Source organism: Pavona decussata, unplaced genomic scaffold (assembly GCF_977016875.1).
Source record: "Pavona decussata unplaced genomic scaffold, jaPavDecu1.1 SCAFFOLD_71, whole genome shotgun sequence".
Classification (NCBI taxonomy): domain Eukaryota; kingdom Metazoa; phylum Cnidaria; class Anthozoa; order Scleractinia; family Agariciidae; genus Pavona; species Pavona decussata.
The window spans coordinates 1,210,444-1,224,131 of NW_028145490.1; the positions used below are offsets into that span (position 1 = coordinate 1,210,444).

The following is a 13,688-nucleotide window of genomic DNA, read 5'->3' on the forward strand; positions in this document are numbered from 1 at the left end:
AGAACGCAACAATTGACTTAGCTGGTACAAACCCTGGAAGTCTGCGGCGCTCTTAGCCCAAATTTTCGTTTGGAAATTTCGGACATATTCTGTGTCAAATGGAAAGGTTTTTTTTCTCCAGTACAGTGGAACCCCGCCTTACCACCACCTCGTTGTTACGACCACTTTTTTGTGCCCCGAACCAATTGAAAGTCCGGTCATTTCCTTAGTTTTACAACCTCGTTAATCCGACCACCCGTTAATACGACCACATTTTCACGGCCCCAAGGTGGTCGTCATTAACGGGGCTCTACTGTACATGATGGCGCCAATAGACAACAAAATGGAAATGGAAATTTTCTGCAAATCAAACGGTAATTTCCGTTTCATCTGACTGGAACGGAAAAACTGGTCGTGCGTTTGATCCGTGCATCCCACTAGCATTTCAACTGGTTGAAGTGAAAATTTTGGCTATATGGAAAGCGCCGCAGGAATTTAAATTCAAGAAATCCTCAGTGAAAGGGGTGTCAACTGTACTAAATCAGCAGAGAACTATGGAGAAACACGGCAAGATGAAAATGGATTGAGTTATTTCATGCCAAACCTAGAGGAAATCAATTTAATGAAATTTGATTTGTTGTTGACAGAAATTTTGTGTTTATTGATAAATATTGACAAACTGCGACTGTAAGGTTGCGTTTTCAAGTTTGCCATCAATTGGTTTGAGTCTAGATTGTCACAAGTGTTTATCAAATTTCACGTTATAGAAAAAACTCACAATGAATCTTTGGGATTTATCTTAATGTTTATTATCAGTTGAATTACTTTTATATTTCCCTATGTTCTTCTTTCAGTTTCTGAAGAAAGCGCCGAAGACAGAGATGGCCGGTCCAGTGATTCACAAACCACGTGCCACCCTGGCATTTTGGCTCGGTTCCTCAGCGTTTCAGGTCACGTGGCCCTACGTCATATGGTTCACTTGGACGTTGGTGTACTGGGAGAAATTAAACGGCGACAGGCGATTGAGGAAAATGATAAGGAGAAAGAGAAACATGCCAACAAGAGAAAAGGGACTGGGAGCGAGTCTGCAGCCAATGCTACAAAGGTACTGACTACAGTAGTGCGAATAAAGAAACAACATGCCCCTGGGTTTTCGAGGATGAGTTCTGTTCCAATACAATCAAAAGGTTTTGAAAGAGACAGAACAAGTGAATTAATAAACGAAATCGAAGATTTATAACACAATAGTGGTATACGTTTCATTTTTCCTCCTGCGTAAGCGTGAAGCCGGTGGAAGACTCTAGAAACTTCTTTTGTATAAATATTTTAGGACACAGGCGCATCTGAGACGATTGAGGAGGAACTGGGACTGACTGGGGCGACGGCGGATGACGTGGAGACGGAATACGTGAGAAAGATTTGTGAACACGAGATTGTCACTGGTGAGTATGAGGGCTTGGCTAAGATAATAACTACCTGCGCTCATACACTTCTAGGTCACCAACAGGAGTTTTATTTATAAGCTGCATCAATTCTCGAAGGAGGAAAATTTTGTAACAAATTATTTATGATACGACACACAAAGGCTGTTGTGAAGGGACTATTTTACTTTTTTTAGTATCACTTTGCAAAGCAAAAGTACGCATTTGCATTTATTTTTAAATTACTTTATTTGTGCTTGGTAATCAGCGATCAGGCCAAAGTTTTGCATCCGTCTTTCGTTCTGTTATGTCATTCGCTTGCCAAACTTGAGCTTAAAACTAGAGCATGGAATAAAACCGTCAGAGAATGTAGGAACAAGTTTTCTCGTTCTCATCTTCAAACTTTGACCTGGACAATGCCCATTGCCGAATAAAGTTTGGAATGTCTGACCGGTTAGTTGACTGAAGTTAAAATTTTGTAACTAATAAGTTCACGGCAAACTCCTCTACACGAAGCGTTTAAGCGCTGTAAAGAAGTCTGTAAAACCCATCCCTCGTTTGGCTTCCTCAGGTAATACTTTGCTGTCCAAGCTGCGCCCGCTATTAGTGTGTGTCTGCAGTAACCCCGTGAAGTACAGTGATCCGAACTTGCGAGCATCTGCCTCACTAGCTTTGGCCAAGTTCATGTTGGTCAGGTATGTCGAGTGACTATTCAGTTAACAATAGACATTTAAGTAAGTAAGTGATCGGTTTATTAACAGGGTTTCCACGTGGTGGCTCTTCATCTGTTACTAACTAAAAGAGAAAATATTTACAATGTTCTTATGAATAAAACTTAAAATACAATCAAGATAAGCTGGCCTGTGCCCGATTCTTTAAAAATTTAAAAACGCGCGAAGAAAACAGATTAAAATCATCACACCTTTTAAGATTAACGGGAAGGTTATTAAAAAGGGCAGCCGCAGTGTCCTGAAATGTTCCTTTTTCCAGAGAAACTTGTAATCTTATAGGGTCCGAAGAGCGCAGACTTCTACATATAGAGACTTTCTGTAAGTTTAAATCATTATATGTTTTAGACATGTTATTCCATGAGCATCGTGGCTAGGCATTTTCTTGAAACTGGGATTCGTGTAGCCAATGTTTCCTGTACATGTACCTCCGGCCTCTTCATCTTTCGTGAGAAGAAACTTGTCAATTTATAAAAATCCAAGGAAAAATTGAAAAAAGAAGAGTTCCACAGGAAAGAACAGCTCAATGAATCACACTTGAGCATTACACCAATACATAGACTTTAAGGCTGGAACCACTTTATACCGCCTGTAAACATTCTTAGCTTTTCTATACCACGGTTTAGAGCAGTTCCCAGTTGAGTATCGCAAAACCAAAGTAATTACACTGGCCAATCACAACAAACGTAAACAGAGCAATGAACCAATCAGAATTTAAAACAAATACACGAAACTTGCGCTAAGCGCGGGAAAACGCGTGCGAGCAAGTCGCGTTAGTTCTTGGCTGAGAAAGTGGCGCGAGTTTTGCTAACCAATCACAGAATGCAGTGAAGCAAAATCAAAGCAAACGCGATTTACTTTCAACGCTCAATTGAAAACGCTCTATTTAAGGAAGAGTAGAACAATTTAACTGTGAGAAAAGAGAAACACAAGCTTAGATTGTAGAATATGAGTTTACTGGCCAAATCGTTTTTACTGTATTATTTTATTCTTTGTTGTTTTAGTTCTGAGTTTTGTGAAGCGCACCTGCAGCTTCTTTTCACGATTCTCGAAAAGGCTCCACAAGCGACCATCCGAGCCAACACGATTGTAGCAGTTGGCGACCTGACTTTCAGATTCCCTAACTTGATCGAGCCATGGACATCTCACCTGTATGCAAGGTACGATGGCTCATAGTTTTACACAACGCACCACCAAGAATGATAAAAAATGGAGCTCGGTCGAGTGATAATTGAAGTTATTTAGGGTGCGTTTCATTGGGAAAATCCAAATCCGGGTTTTTGAATCTTAAATGAGCCAAGATCACTCGGATCATGGTGCATTAAAGGAACCGACGGATCCGCTCTGGGTAAGGATTCGTCGGTTCCTTTGATGCGCCATGATCCGAGTGATCTTGGATCATTGATCTTAATAAAGAAACGCAAAATCCGTTTTAGGATTCAAAAATCCGGATTCGGATTTTCCCAAAGAAACGCACCCTTAGTTTGTTACTGCTCACGAGTAAAGGGATTCATGGAAAACTTTCCCTCCCCCCTCCCCCCCCCCCCTTCCCCCTTCTACTGTGATTAGAGCATATGACCGATATGTGGAAGGTCACTGGATGGAGTGCTGTAAGTTTTATGATGATTATGAATCCCTTGCTTGTAACAAGTGACCATAGTTTAGCTTACTACTCAAAAGAACGATTATTTGCCCAATCCGAGTAAGATTAAATAAGTAAATTGCTTTATTTAACTCTCGGAGAGTTCGTTATCCACGATTTTTGGCCGGCAATGAAACAGTAATAAAGTGTTGTGTTATTGCTCACAATGTTCCGTTACTCTGCAGATTGCGTGACGAATCAAGTCACGTACGTAAGAACACTCTGATGGTACTCACGCACTTGATTCTGAATGACATGGTGAAGGTCAAAGGTCAGATCAGCGAGATGGCCACGTGCTTAGAGGATAAGGACAGTAGGATATCCGACCTGGCTAAGCTGTTCTTTTTAGAGTTATCTAAGAAGGTAAGAATATCAGAATCAACCTTAGGTCTGTCGTGTCGCGGTGGTACGAGTAAGATACAGATTTTGATGGCCGACGTTACTGCTGAAGTTGCTTACAATAGGACCTTTATCTTGTGTTTGGTGAAATAAAGTTTGCCGGAATTGCAATGATCTGATTGCTGCTCAAAACGTGTCTTATCCGCTCGGTCAACTAAAGTGAGACATGTGGATCATGCTCACAAAGAAAGCTAAAGAAACTAAGAAAAGTTGTTTTTCTCTTAGTAACGCTGGGTGGAACTGATTGTCGGACATTAAAATAGTGATTTTGAAAAAGAAACTGCACTAGACTATTTAAGACCAGCATTAACTCTCATACAACTTTAAACCCCAGGGCCCGGTTGTTCGAAAGCCGATTCATCTCGCTCTTCAAAAATATTTTCGGGCTTATTTTAAGCTAATGGTATCAGAAAGTTTAAGTCAAAGCTAAGGGCAGAAATCTTTTATCAGCATCTTTATTGATTAGTAATTAAACTCGAATCAAACCTCACGTTAACTTAGGATTAACTTAATCGGGCTTTGAACAACTGGGCCCTGATCGCTAAACAGGCCATTTTCGAGTTGCTTTGAAACTCATTATGAAAGCGAGGCTAAGTGCAAAGTTTTGATTATGAAAATTAGTTTTCATTTACCATTAGCCTCGCTTTCATGAAGAGGTTTACAGCAACTCGGAAATGGTATGCCTTATTGCTTAGCGGACTTTTTGAGCGATGCTATTCACACTTGGACTACCAGTTCTTTCCACGGAACAACCATTTTTCGCAGTTCTTTTAGTTTTTCCAAGGTGTTTTACTTGCATGTGATCCTTAAATGTTCTCGTTGTTGTATCCTTTCCTTCAACCAAAGAGGTAATATAGTGGTTCTTTTGGTATTTTTAGGGCAATGCAATCTACAACATTCTTCCGGACGTGATAAGTCGCTTGTCAGACCCTGACTGCGGTATTGAAGAAGAACCTTTCCGAAATATCATGAGGTATTGACCTACACTGCCTGTCTGCTGTGAATTTTGTTGTTGTTGTTGTGGTTGTTGAGTTATATCGCTATATATAAAAGACTTCAATCAAACGTTTTCTTCCTTTTGTGTTTGCATTACAGGTACTTGTTGTCATTTATCCAGAAAGATCGCCAGTCTGAGAGTCTTGTGGAGAAGCTGTGCCACAGATTCAGGGCCACCAAGTAAGTAGACTGTAGAGTTGGAAAACATGAAATACATACATTTGAACTGCGGATGAAAGAAAGAACGAGTGAATGACCATCCCAGTTATGTATGCAACTTAGCAGTTGAGAAAAGAAAGCCTGAAACAAAAAATTCAGGCTTGAACGGGATTCGAACCCATGACCTCTGCGATGCCGGTACTGAGCTATCAAGTCAACTGGAAGCTGATCATATTGTGAGTTCGCCAATATACCCGTGAAGGATGAAAAAATGAATGTAAATATATGAAACATGTATTTTGAACTGCGTATGATAGGATGAATAGGTGACCTTCGCAGTCATGTACTCCACTTGGCTAGTTACAAAAAGAAAACCTGAAACAAAATTCGGCCAAGGGAAAATGACATCAGGTCTTGGGAACTGATGAGGCAACGAACAAATACTAACTCAAAAGGCCCCAGAGCCCGTCCTATGGAGTCTGTTTGAGGTCGCTTTTGATTGATAGACCGTATACCGGAATAAAGAATGAATGGAATAGCCTCTAGGAACCAAATTGGTAAGAGTGGCGTACAAGTTAGCAAAGAAAATAAAAACTTCACCGTCGTACGTTCACGTTCTCCATAAAACCTTAAATGTGGTCATTTCACGTTGTTGTTTTGTAGAGGACGGCAAAGAAATGTACCAAAATGTAAAACGCACGTGCGGAGCGATTGTTTTTGCTATTGTATTGTTTGGCGGCGTTGTCGTTGCCGTCGCCGTCGTCCTTGCTTAAGCTCCCTATTTGTGTCCTCCTCCATCCTCATTCCAGTATTTCTATTTTCCTGTAGAACCGAGCGGCAGTGGCGCGATCTTGCCTTCTGTTTGGCCATGCTGTCGTACAACGAGCGAGGAATCAGGAAACTGCAGGAGAACTTCGCCTGCTTCCATGACAAGCTGGCTGAGGAAGATGTGTACCAATCTTTCATGACAATTGTAGGCAAGAGTAAGAAATTCGCCAAACCAGAAGTCAAGGTAAACTTTTACTTGTCTTTGCCAAAGCTAGAGGCGCGAACGTGTGTGGTGACAACAGCGTTTGCAGGCGACGGATTTTTTACGGCGGTAGCAAGCTGTGATCGGGGAGGGAGGGGGTGGAGGGTAGGGGGCTGCGCGTATTTGGGTAAGGGTTATTATCACAAGGCTAGTTATGTCTAATAACAGTTTACAGTAAAGAAATAAACTTACAAACCTACCGGATAAAAAGCCTCCATTTATAAAGGTGAATTCGCGAACCATTTCGAATGTTGTTATCCGGATTCATCGTTTGAAGGCAAAACTGATAACCAAAAGTAACTGGTCTCACACACGACAGTTATTTGTGTTATTATTCGATGCATAGGCTGAAACGTTATTGTATCGAACAGTTTTTCGCTACTAAAAACAGTGTAAGATGGTGAAGGGAACTTGTATGAGTCATTTTGTATCTGTGTTTTCCTAACAGGCTTTGGTGGATGAATTAGAGCAGCGCATCAATCAGTGTCACACTAAAGGCATGGAGGACGAGGAGGACTATGAACGAGCGTCCAAGGCTTCAGGAGCGGCGGCCAACAAGGCCAGAAAGAGCGTCACCACCCCTGCAGGTAAGATTGTGACTCTACACTGACGATCATTGATAGTGGTGTTAGTTATCGGGTGTCGTAAGTATGCTGTCCTGAAGGCAGATTATCGTTGATAGAAAAGTTGTTTTGTCGAATACACCTGTTAGTGCGTCCATTGTGTAAGCAACACACGACCCGTATTATAAAAGAAAGGTTATGAGATCAGCGTGCACTGAAACTTCATAATACGACCCCCTATTGGTCATTAAAATTCAGAGAAACGGGTCTTCAGACCAGACAATGACTTAATGAGAGAAAAGAGGGCTGTAATAACGGGCAGGGAGCGTTTTGGAAAAAAACGATACGAAGACGTTAGTGTAGACGGAATACATGCGTTTTGGGGATCAAAACGCCGGTTCAAATTGATCCTGATTAGTGTGAACGGGGACTTTTAAAAACTCTTTCGCTATTATTGCAACTCGTTCACTTTTCTTGTAAAAAGCAACGTTTTTACTCTTTAGGCAAAACAAACCGAGCTCAAAAAGGTCGAACGCCAGCGACAAAAAAGAAACGGCAAAAGAAAACAGTCGACGACAGCGATGAAGAAGACAGTCCCTTGCCTGCTAGAACGCCGCGCAACGCGCCGAGACCGCCCAAACCTAGGAACGCGAAATCCACCAATCAAAAGCGACAAATGATGGCTGTGTTTGAAAGCGATGACGAGGACAGTGTTGAGTTATTTGACTTGGATGGGGAGGACGGAAAGGATGCTGGACTGGACTCGGAAGATGAGGAGAACGTTAATCCAAATGTGTCGAATAAAAGGAAAGGGAAGGGAAATAAGACACAAATGGGAGGAGAAACTCAAGCACAAAGCACAAGAAAATCTGGCAGACGACGAGTAAGCAGCACGTGACATATTGTAATGTTACGTTTTATTAACTCTGTAAATATAGAATCAATTTTTACTCTAGCATGTGTAATCTATATTTTTTATTGTTTAGGTTGTTTTCTATGTATCAATCTTACGGGGAATAAAGCTTTTTTTACAGATCCATTTTATCAATTCATAGTTTTGTTTGTAACAGCAGTGGGAGATGCAAAAGAAACATGTTCTTCACCTTTAGTCATAGATATCAATTTGTAAAGCGGGGGTAGTTCTGGGACACTTCAATTTTTGATGAATTCAGTTTTCACGGAACACTGAGAATTATCAAAACCTCTGGAGCTTTTAAAATTTTTTGTATTGTTACCCGAGGAAGAGGGCCAAGGTTGAAAACACAAACCTCGCTCTTGTTATTTACTGTATGCGAAAACCGGTGACTGAAATCCCAGGCATTGCTTACTGTTTGTGATTATGCGAGTTATATGCCCTATTTTACTGTGCTCTCAAAATCTCAGACTCTTGTGTCCAACGTTGTACGTTGTATCGATGTGAAATAAAGACGTGACCTCAGAGCTGGTTTATTGGCTGACTTGCAGTGATCTGAATGCATCTATAAATGCTAAAGCTCGTTCACGCGTGATAAGACGTACGTAAGATGCACAAGCATAAGAACCCGATCTGAGTAGCTTGTTTAGTTTGATTACAAGACCTGTTAGTGAACGAAACTTAGCAACCTGAGTGGTTCTCTCAAGGGTTATCACAAGCTAGTGGTATTTTAGCGAAAAACAATCGCATGTTATTTGCCTGATTGGTCATGAAAGTTTATTAGTTAGACGGTTTCGATCTGTTAATTGCAAGGTACATCGTCGCACTCTGCACTACCGGCAGTCTCTGTGTCTCTCCCACACAAAGTAAAACGCCACAAAAATTAATTCCCTGCAGTCAAATTAAAAACTCCGCTTTTGATAGACTTGTGCCACTGGGGCAATATACATTGGACTTAAACAAGAACATTAAGATGATTTTCCATTGGAAAAAGCAACCAGGGCTTAGATACATATGGTGGTCTGTATTATTAAACCGCATCAATGACAGTGTTTTCTTGTTCATGGCAGGGGTACGTTTTTTGCTTTGTTTTGTTGTTCAGTCCCTTTGTGCAGTAAGGTATTACAGTGATATGGTATGACTCAACATACCGTACGCTAAAAGTTGAAAATACTAAAGTTTCTTCCACTTAAATGTTCTGCTGCTTAAACGGAGAATTGCACAAATTAGTCCCCAGCAGAAATTTCAGTTATCTCGAACAGCAAAAATTTGTTTCCGTAAACAAAAAAAAATTGCCAATGCGCAAAATTTTCGTGCTGCAGGGTGGCTATATCCTTCCTATTTTCAGGAAAATATACTGAGGGTGAATCTCAAATGGTTATTTGAATGAAAGATAACGCAATACCAACTGTAGATCCTAACACTTGTGACAGCCAAAGAAACTGCGAAACAATAGGACAAGAGTCCTTTCTTCGTCCCATGATAAATGATTGACAGCTTGATGCCATGGCAACGGAAAGAGAACCATTTGTCAACGCCAACATGAAGTAGATACCGATCGTGAACAAGTTGTGATAAACCAAGAATGGCGTGCGCGTGAACAGTACAGTAACGAAAACAAACCCCAAGCGAAGAACCGAAGCTGACAAATAACAAAAAGTTGCTACGTTTATATTCAGTCTTTGTTCACTGCAGCAAACACGAGAAAGCAATCCTCCGAAAAAATCACCAAGTCTAAAAACACCCACAAAAATTGTGACAAGATAGACTTTCCAAAATGTGGCGGAGCTTGAACGCGAGCTTTGAAAGGTTGCCTCGTGAATGAAGGCTGCTATCGACAGTACAAAGTAACTAACAAGTGAGAGAATGAACTCTGCGAACAGACACCATTTTATAGCGTGGTAGCGCCTTTTGGCGGTTTCTGGAACCGATCCTAAAGTTATGTTCTTTGGGCTGTGCGCCGCGCAGTCTTTCCCAGCAAATAACTCGTATATCCCACTTCTACTCAGTTTTATCAGGGAAATAAGTCCGAGTACGATTCCTAGAAACACCGCACCAAACAATACGTAGAGGCAGAGTTTGCTGTGTTGTGATCCGCCAGAGTTCAGCCCTGTTGATAGAGTGAGGACGGTTTGAAGTACAACTGGGAAAAGGGTACCCACATCTGGAAAAGAAAATGGTAAGCAGTTAGTAAATGATTTTTATAGCAGTTTGTTTCTTATGCGCCTGTTGGCATTCACAAACTGATTCTAAGCAGTCTCCAGTCAAAGGAAGGTAAAACAGGTAAGCACGGGCAAAACACCTAGTGGCGAACTCGTTCCCAGGGTTCCCTTGTGAATTAGCCAAAAGTCCTGGGAATGAGGTTGTCCGCGTAGGTACAAGACTTTATTGTAAACGGGGAGCAGGGGTGGCGCAGTGATGAGAACACTCGCCTCCAACCAATGTGGCCCGGGTTCGACTCCCAGACTCGGTGTCATATGTGGGTTGAGTTTGTTGTTGGTTCTCGTCCTTGCTCCGAGAGTTTTTCTCCAGGTACTCCGGTTTTCCCCTCTCCTCAAAAACCAACATTTCTAAATTCCAATTCGATCTGGATTATTGTCAGGCACTTTATCATGAGCCTCTTGCTCGGGAGATTGCGCAAGCAGTCCTCGTGTTATTCACGTTAAATAAATTACTTCACTTTGCTTTGCTTTACTTTTGCGACTGAAAATTGGCTTACGCTTTGAGCTCACAAGTGTCTCTACTGACCTAGGTGCCCAAATTGACAAAGGACCAACAACATGAGAAAACTAATTCTGTTGCTAGAAGTTGTCAAGCCCCATCCTGTTATAGGGGGGCAAGAGTAAAACCCCTGGCTCAATAAACCAAGCAAGGGCCTTGCCCCTTTACAGGGTGGAGCTCTGGGAACACGAATGTTAAAAGTTAGCTTGTAACTGAAATATTGTATCAAGGGAAAAAAATTAAAAGATAACACACGCCTCTTCCTTTCATTGTATTTTCATCCGTATCCCGCAAAACGGTCCCCGTTTCATATCCCATACCACAGCTAGCCAAACCTTTGGCCAGCTTTAAAGTATGTTACTTACTTTCACCATAGCGTATTAGTGAGGTGCTTTTGCCGCCTGGAAACAGCACGATCATACGACTGAGCAGTGATTGGCTAAGACCTGCGCAGAAACCATTTACTGTTACCACACCATATATGGTATAGTCTGACGGGGTGAGACCAGCTGCCACAAAGGACGGAATCACGGCTACACAAACTGTCATCAAACCGAGGCAGACGGGGACCGTGGGGAAGAATGGGATCCAGTGTTTCTTTCCGCAAAATATTAGCAACACGGCGGCCAGAAATGGAATATGATGGCACATTCCTGTCGAAATAAAATGTTTGTTAAACGTTTCTTGAAATTATTGGCACACATCTGTAAAACTGGCATGTTAATGTTTCCTTTACTATCTCAAGAATAGGGGAAAATGGGAACAAGTCATCATATGGTTCAGTGATTTTTTTTTCTTTTTGTTACCAAGGACGACGCTTACCTTAGGATTGGTGAAATAGTTCTATTAACAATATACGAAAAAAAAACCAGTCGTTTTATACCTTGTTGCTGTATCCGCTCAATGGAAACGACATATTAGTCATACTTAAAAATAATTCTGAAAGTTTGTTTCGAAACTGCTGCAAAACAACAGCGGCTGTCAAAATTAAGATTAATAGCAGTGCTCAGTACGTCATTGATTTTTTATGGTTCATATTTATTAAAACGCGGCTTAGCAAGACTTTAGTTAATGACCGATCTTAAATATACCGTGAAAATTGTTTTGACAAGGGAAATCCCTCGGCGAGGAAAGCTAAGGAAAAACACTGGGATTAAGTCAAGAAAAATTGGTGAACCACCAGTTTGTAAACTGGATTAATTTATAAAAGTAACAAAAACAAACTATTTTGTTGATATTGGGCGTGAAAGAGTATCACAAACAACATATTATTTCGACCTACTGTCGTTTATCATCTAAGTGAACTCGTTTCTTGACGTGTTTTCGTCCGTTTTTGCGCGTCAATCTTTTAAAACCCTTCATCGAAAAACTCGACAATCAATTGTATAAATTTTTATTTTAATCTTTCTTTGTCCAATAAAGCAATGAAGAAAAAAATGGAGGATTTCTCGAAGCACAGTGTGTTTTAGTTAGTAAAATTCATATTGTCGTTTTCTGAATAACCTCAATTTTCAGGGTTGAATAATGCGGTCTCTTTTCCTGTAGTTATTACAAGACCACCAACGAAGCCATACAATTGTAGCTTAACGCTTAACAAGCAACCCGCTGATTTTAAATTATGCCTGCACTCAGATATGAACTAAGAAGGAAAATAACTAAATGAAGACAAACACCGCCAAAAAAAATTATATATGCAAATATGACTTTCAACGAGAAATGCTGAGTAACTGTCAGATCGAACGTAACACGCTTTAAAATGCAAAACCGTCATTTTAGCAACTGTCAAAATAAAGACGGCTATCAAAGGACATTGATATTTTTCAGTGAAATTTTTTATTTACACGAGCTATGTAAGAGGTTCTTAATGGCCAACTGCCAGCACCGTGTCAAAAAAATTTGACAAATAAGCCATTTAGTGATAGGTAAAAGGAAAAGAAAATCGTTTTGCATGTTGGTTTTAATGCTGATATCATCATCACAAATTAATTATGCTGGTTTTTGGGATGAACAGGTGTTAAACCTCTGTTCACCAAAATCCTCTATAATTTGTCGTTAGAAAAACAAGACCAGTTAAACTATGGCGTGTTCTTAGGGTAACTTTTATGCAATTGATGTTCAAAGTGCTTGTTGGACTTCAAAGTGACTTAAGGACATTCATTAACTTAACTCATTGTGGAAGATGCGTTAATTCAGCTGACTTTTGTTTTCAACGGCAAGGGGCTCAAGCTAGATTAAAACACGAAACAAAATATTCTGTGCTTTTCAACTGTGTGTTTACCGGGAGATTAGAAATAAATCAAGATAAATTTAAGCGGGGCATATTAACATTAACAACCGCTAATAGCTATTTACCCACCTATTTCAGACAAGACCTGGTTTCCGAGAACTGGCAGAAAAAACGCCACACTAAGATAGAAAGCGTTCCACGCTAAGACTGGCGAAGCACCAATGGCGAGCAAGTAGAATTTCTGCAGCGTAGAAAAGTGAACATACGTCGGTAGCCTTTTGTACGGCGTAAGAGAAAGTCGCGAAATTGTGTCCTTATACGAGTCGCTCATGAGTAAATCATCCGAGCTTAAAGTCAGTTGCGAAGGAAGTTCGGAAACGTGTGTTGAACTTTCGGAAGTCCTGCTTCGAAAACTTCCATCAATGCAGATTTTCTCCGGATGGTTCGGTACTATCTGCTCTTCTGCTTTGCCAGTGGAAATATATTTTATTTCAGATCCATCGAAGAGAATATAACCAGTGTTCAGTTTTTGAGGTTGGCTCTCTCTTGCATGATTAACAGTGTGTTTTGGCGATGTTTGGAACAAGTCGTTTCGCTCCGAAAGCTCAACTTTAGTGTCAGATTTGTTGTTAAATCGAAGATCTTCCCCCGCCTTCGTTTCATGACATCTTATGCTCTCTTCCAAGCAGTTCAGTGCGTCTAACTCTAGTGAGGTGAACGACAATTTCTCGAAAGCTTCGCCGTAAGTTGGCAAGTCGAACTCTTGGTTCTCAAAAGCCATTGTAGACCGGGCGAGAGCCGAATGACTGATTTAGCTGCAACAAAACCACAACGCTGACTTTTGTGCCATTAATGAAAAGCGATATCGCTGGTAAATGCAGTTTGCTTTGTGGTTGCCAGCGGGGGCAAA

At 40.9% G+C, this 13,688-nt stretch overlaps 2 protein-coding genes across 3 annotated transcripts in view; one reads left to right on the forward strand and one right to left on the reverse strand.

The window, feature by feature from the left end:
• Positions 1–8,357, forward strand: part of LOC146477229 (condensin complex subunit 1-like) — a 31,581-nt gene extending 23,224 nt beyond the window's left edge. For both annotated transcript variants that reach the window (XM_085113682.1, XM_085113683.1), the window contains exons 25-34: positions 834–1,084; positions 1,310–1,421; positions 1,972–2,095; positions 3,133–3,288; positions 3,956–4,133; positions 5,048–5,142; positions 5,265–5,345; positions 6,153–6,336; positions 6,803–6,941; positions 7,421–8,357. In XM_085113682.1, the coding sequence (XP_084969808.1) occupies positions 834–1,084; positions 1,310–1,421; positions 1,972–2,095; positions 3,133–3,288; positions 3,956–4,133; positions 5,048–5,142; positions 5,265–5,345; positions 6,153–6,336; positions 6,803–6,941; positions 7,421–7,815 (1,715 nt within the window). In that variant the 3' untranslated portion in view covers positions 7,816–8,357. The remainder of the gene's footprint in view (positions 1–833; positions 1,085–1,309; positions 1,422–1,971; positions 2,096–3,132; positions 3,289–3,955; positions 4,134–5,047; positions 5,143–5,264; positions 5,346–6,152; positions 6,337–6,802; positions 6,942–7,420) is intronic.
• A 713-nt stretch (positions 8,358–9,070) lies between these two features.
• On the reverse strand, positions 9,071–13,688 carry LOC146477230 (uncharacterized). Its single transcript, XM_085113684.1, has 3 exons — positions 12,908–13,688; positions 10,917–11,204; positions 9,071–9,994 (listed from the first exon to the last, which is right to left on the reverse strand). The coding sequence occupies exons 1-3, from the start codon at positions 13,557–13,559 to the stop codon at positions 9,201–9,203; spliced, it is 1,734 nt and encodes a 577-aa protein (XP_084969810.1). The 5' UTR covers positions 13,560–13,688; the 3' UTR covers positions 9,071–9,200.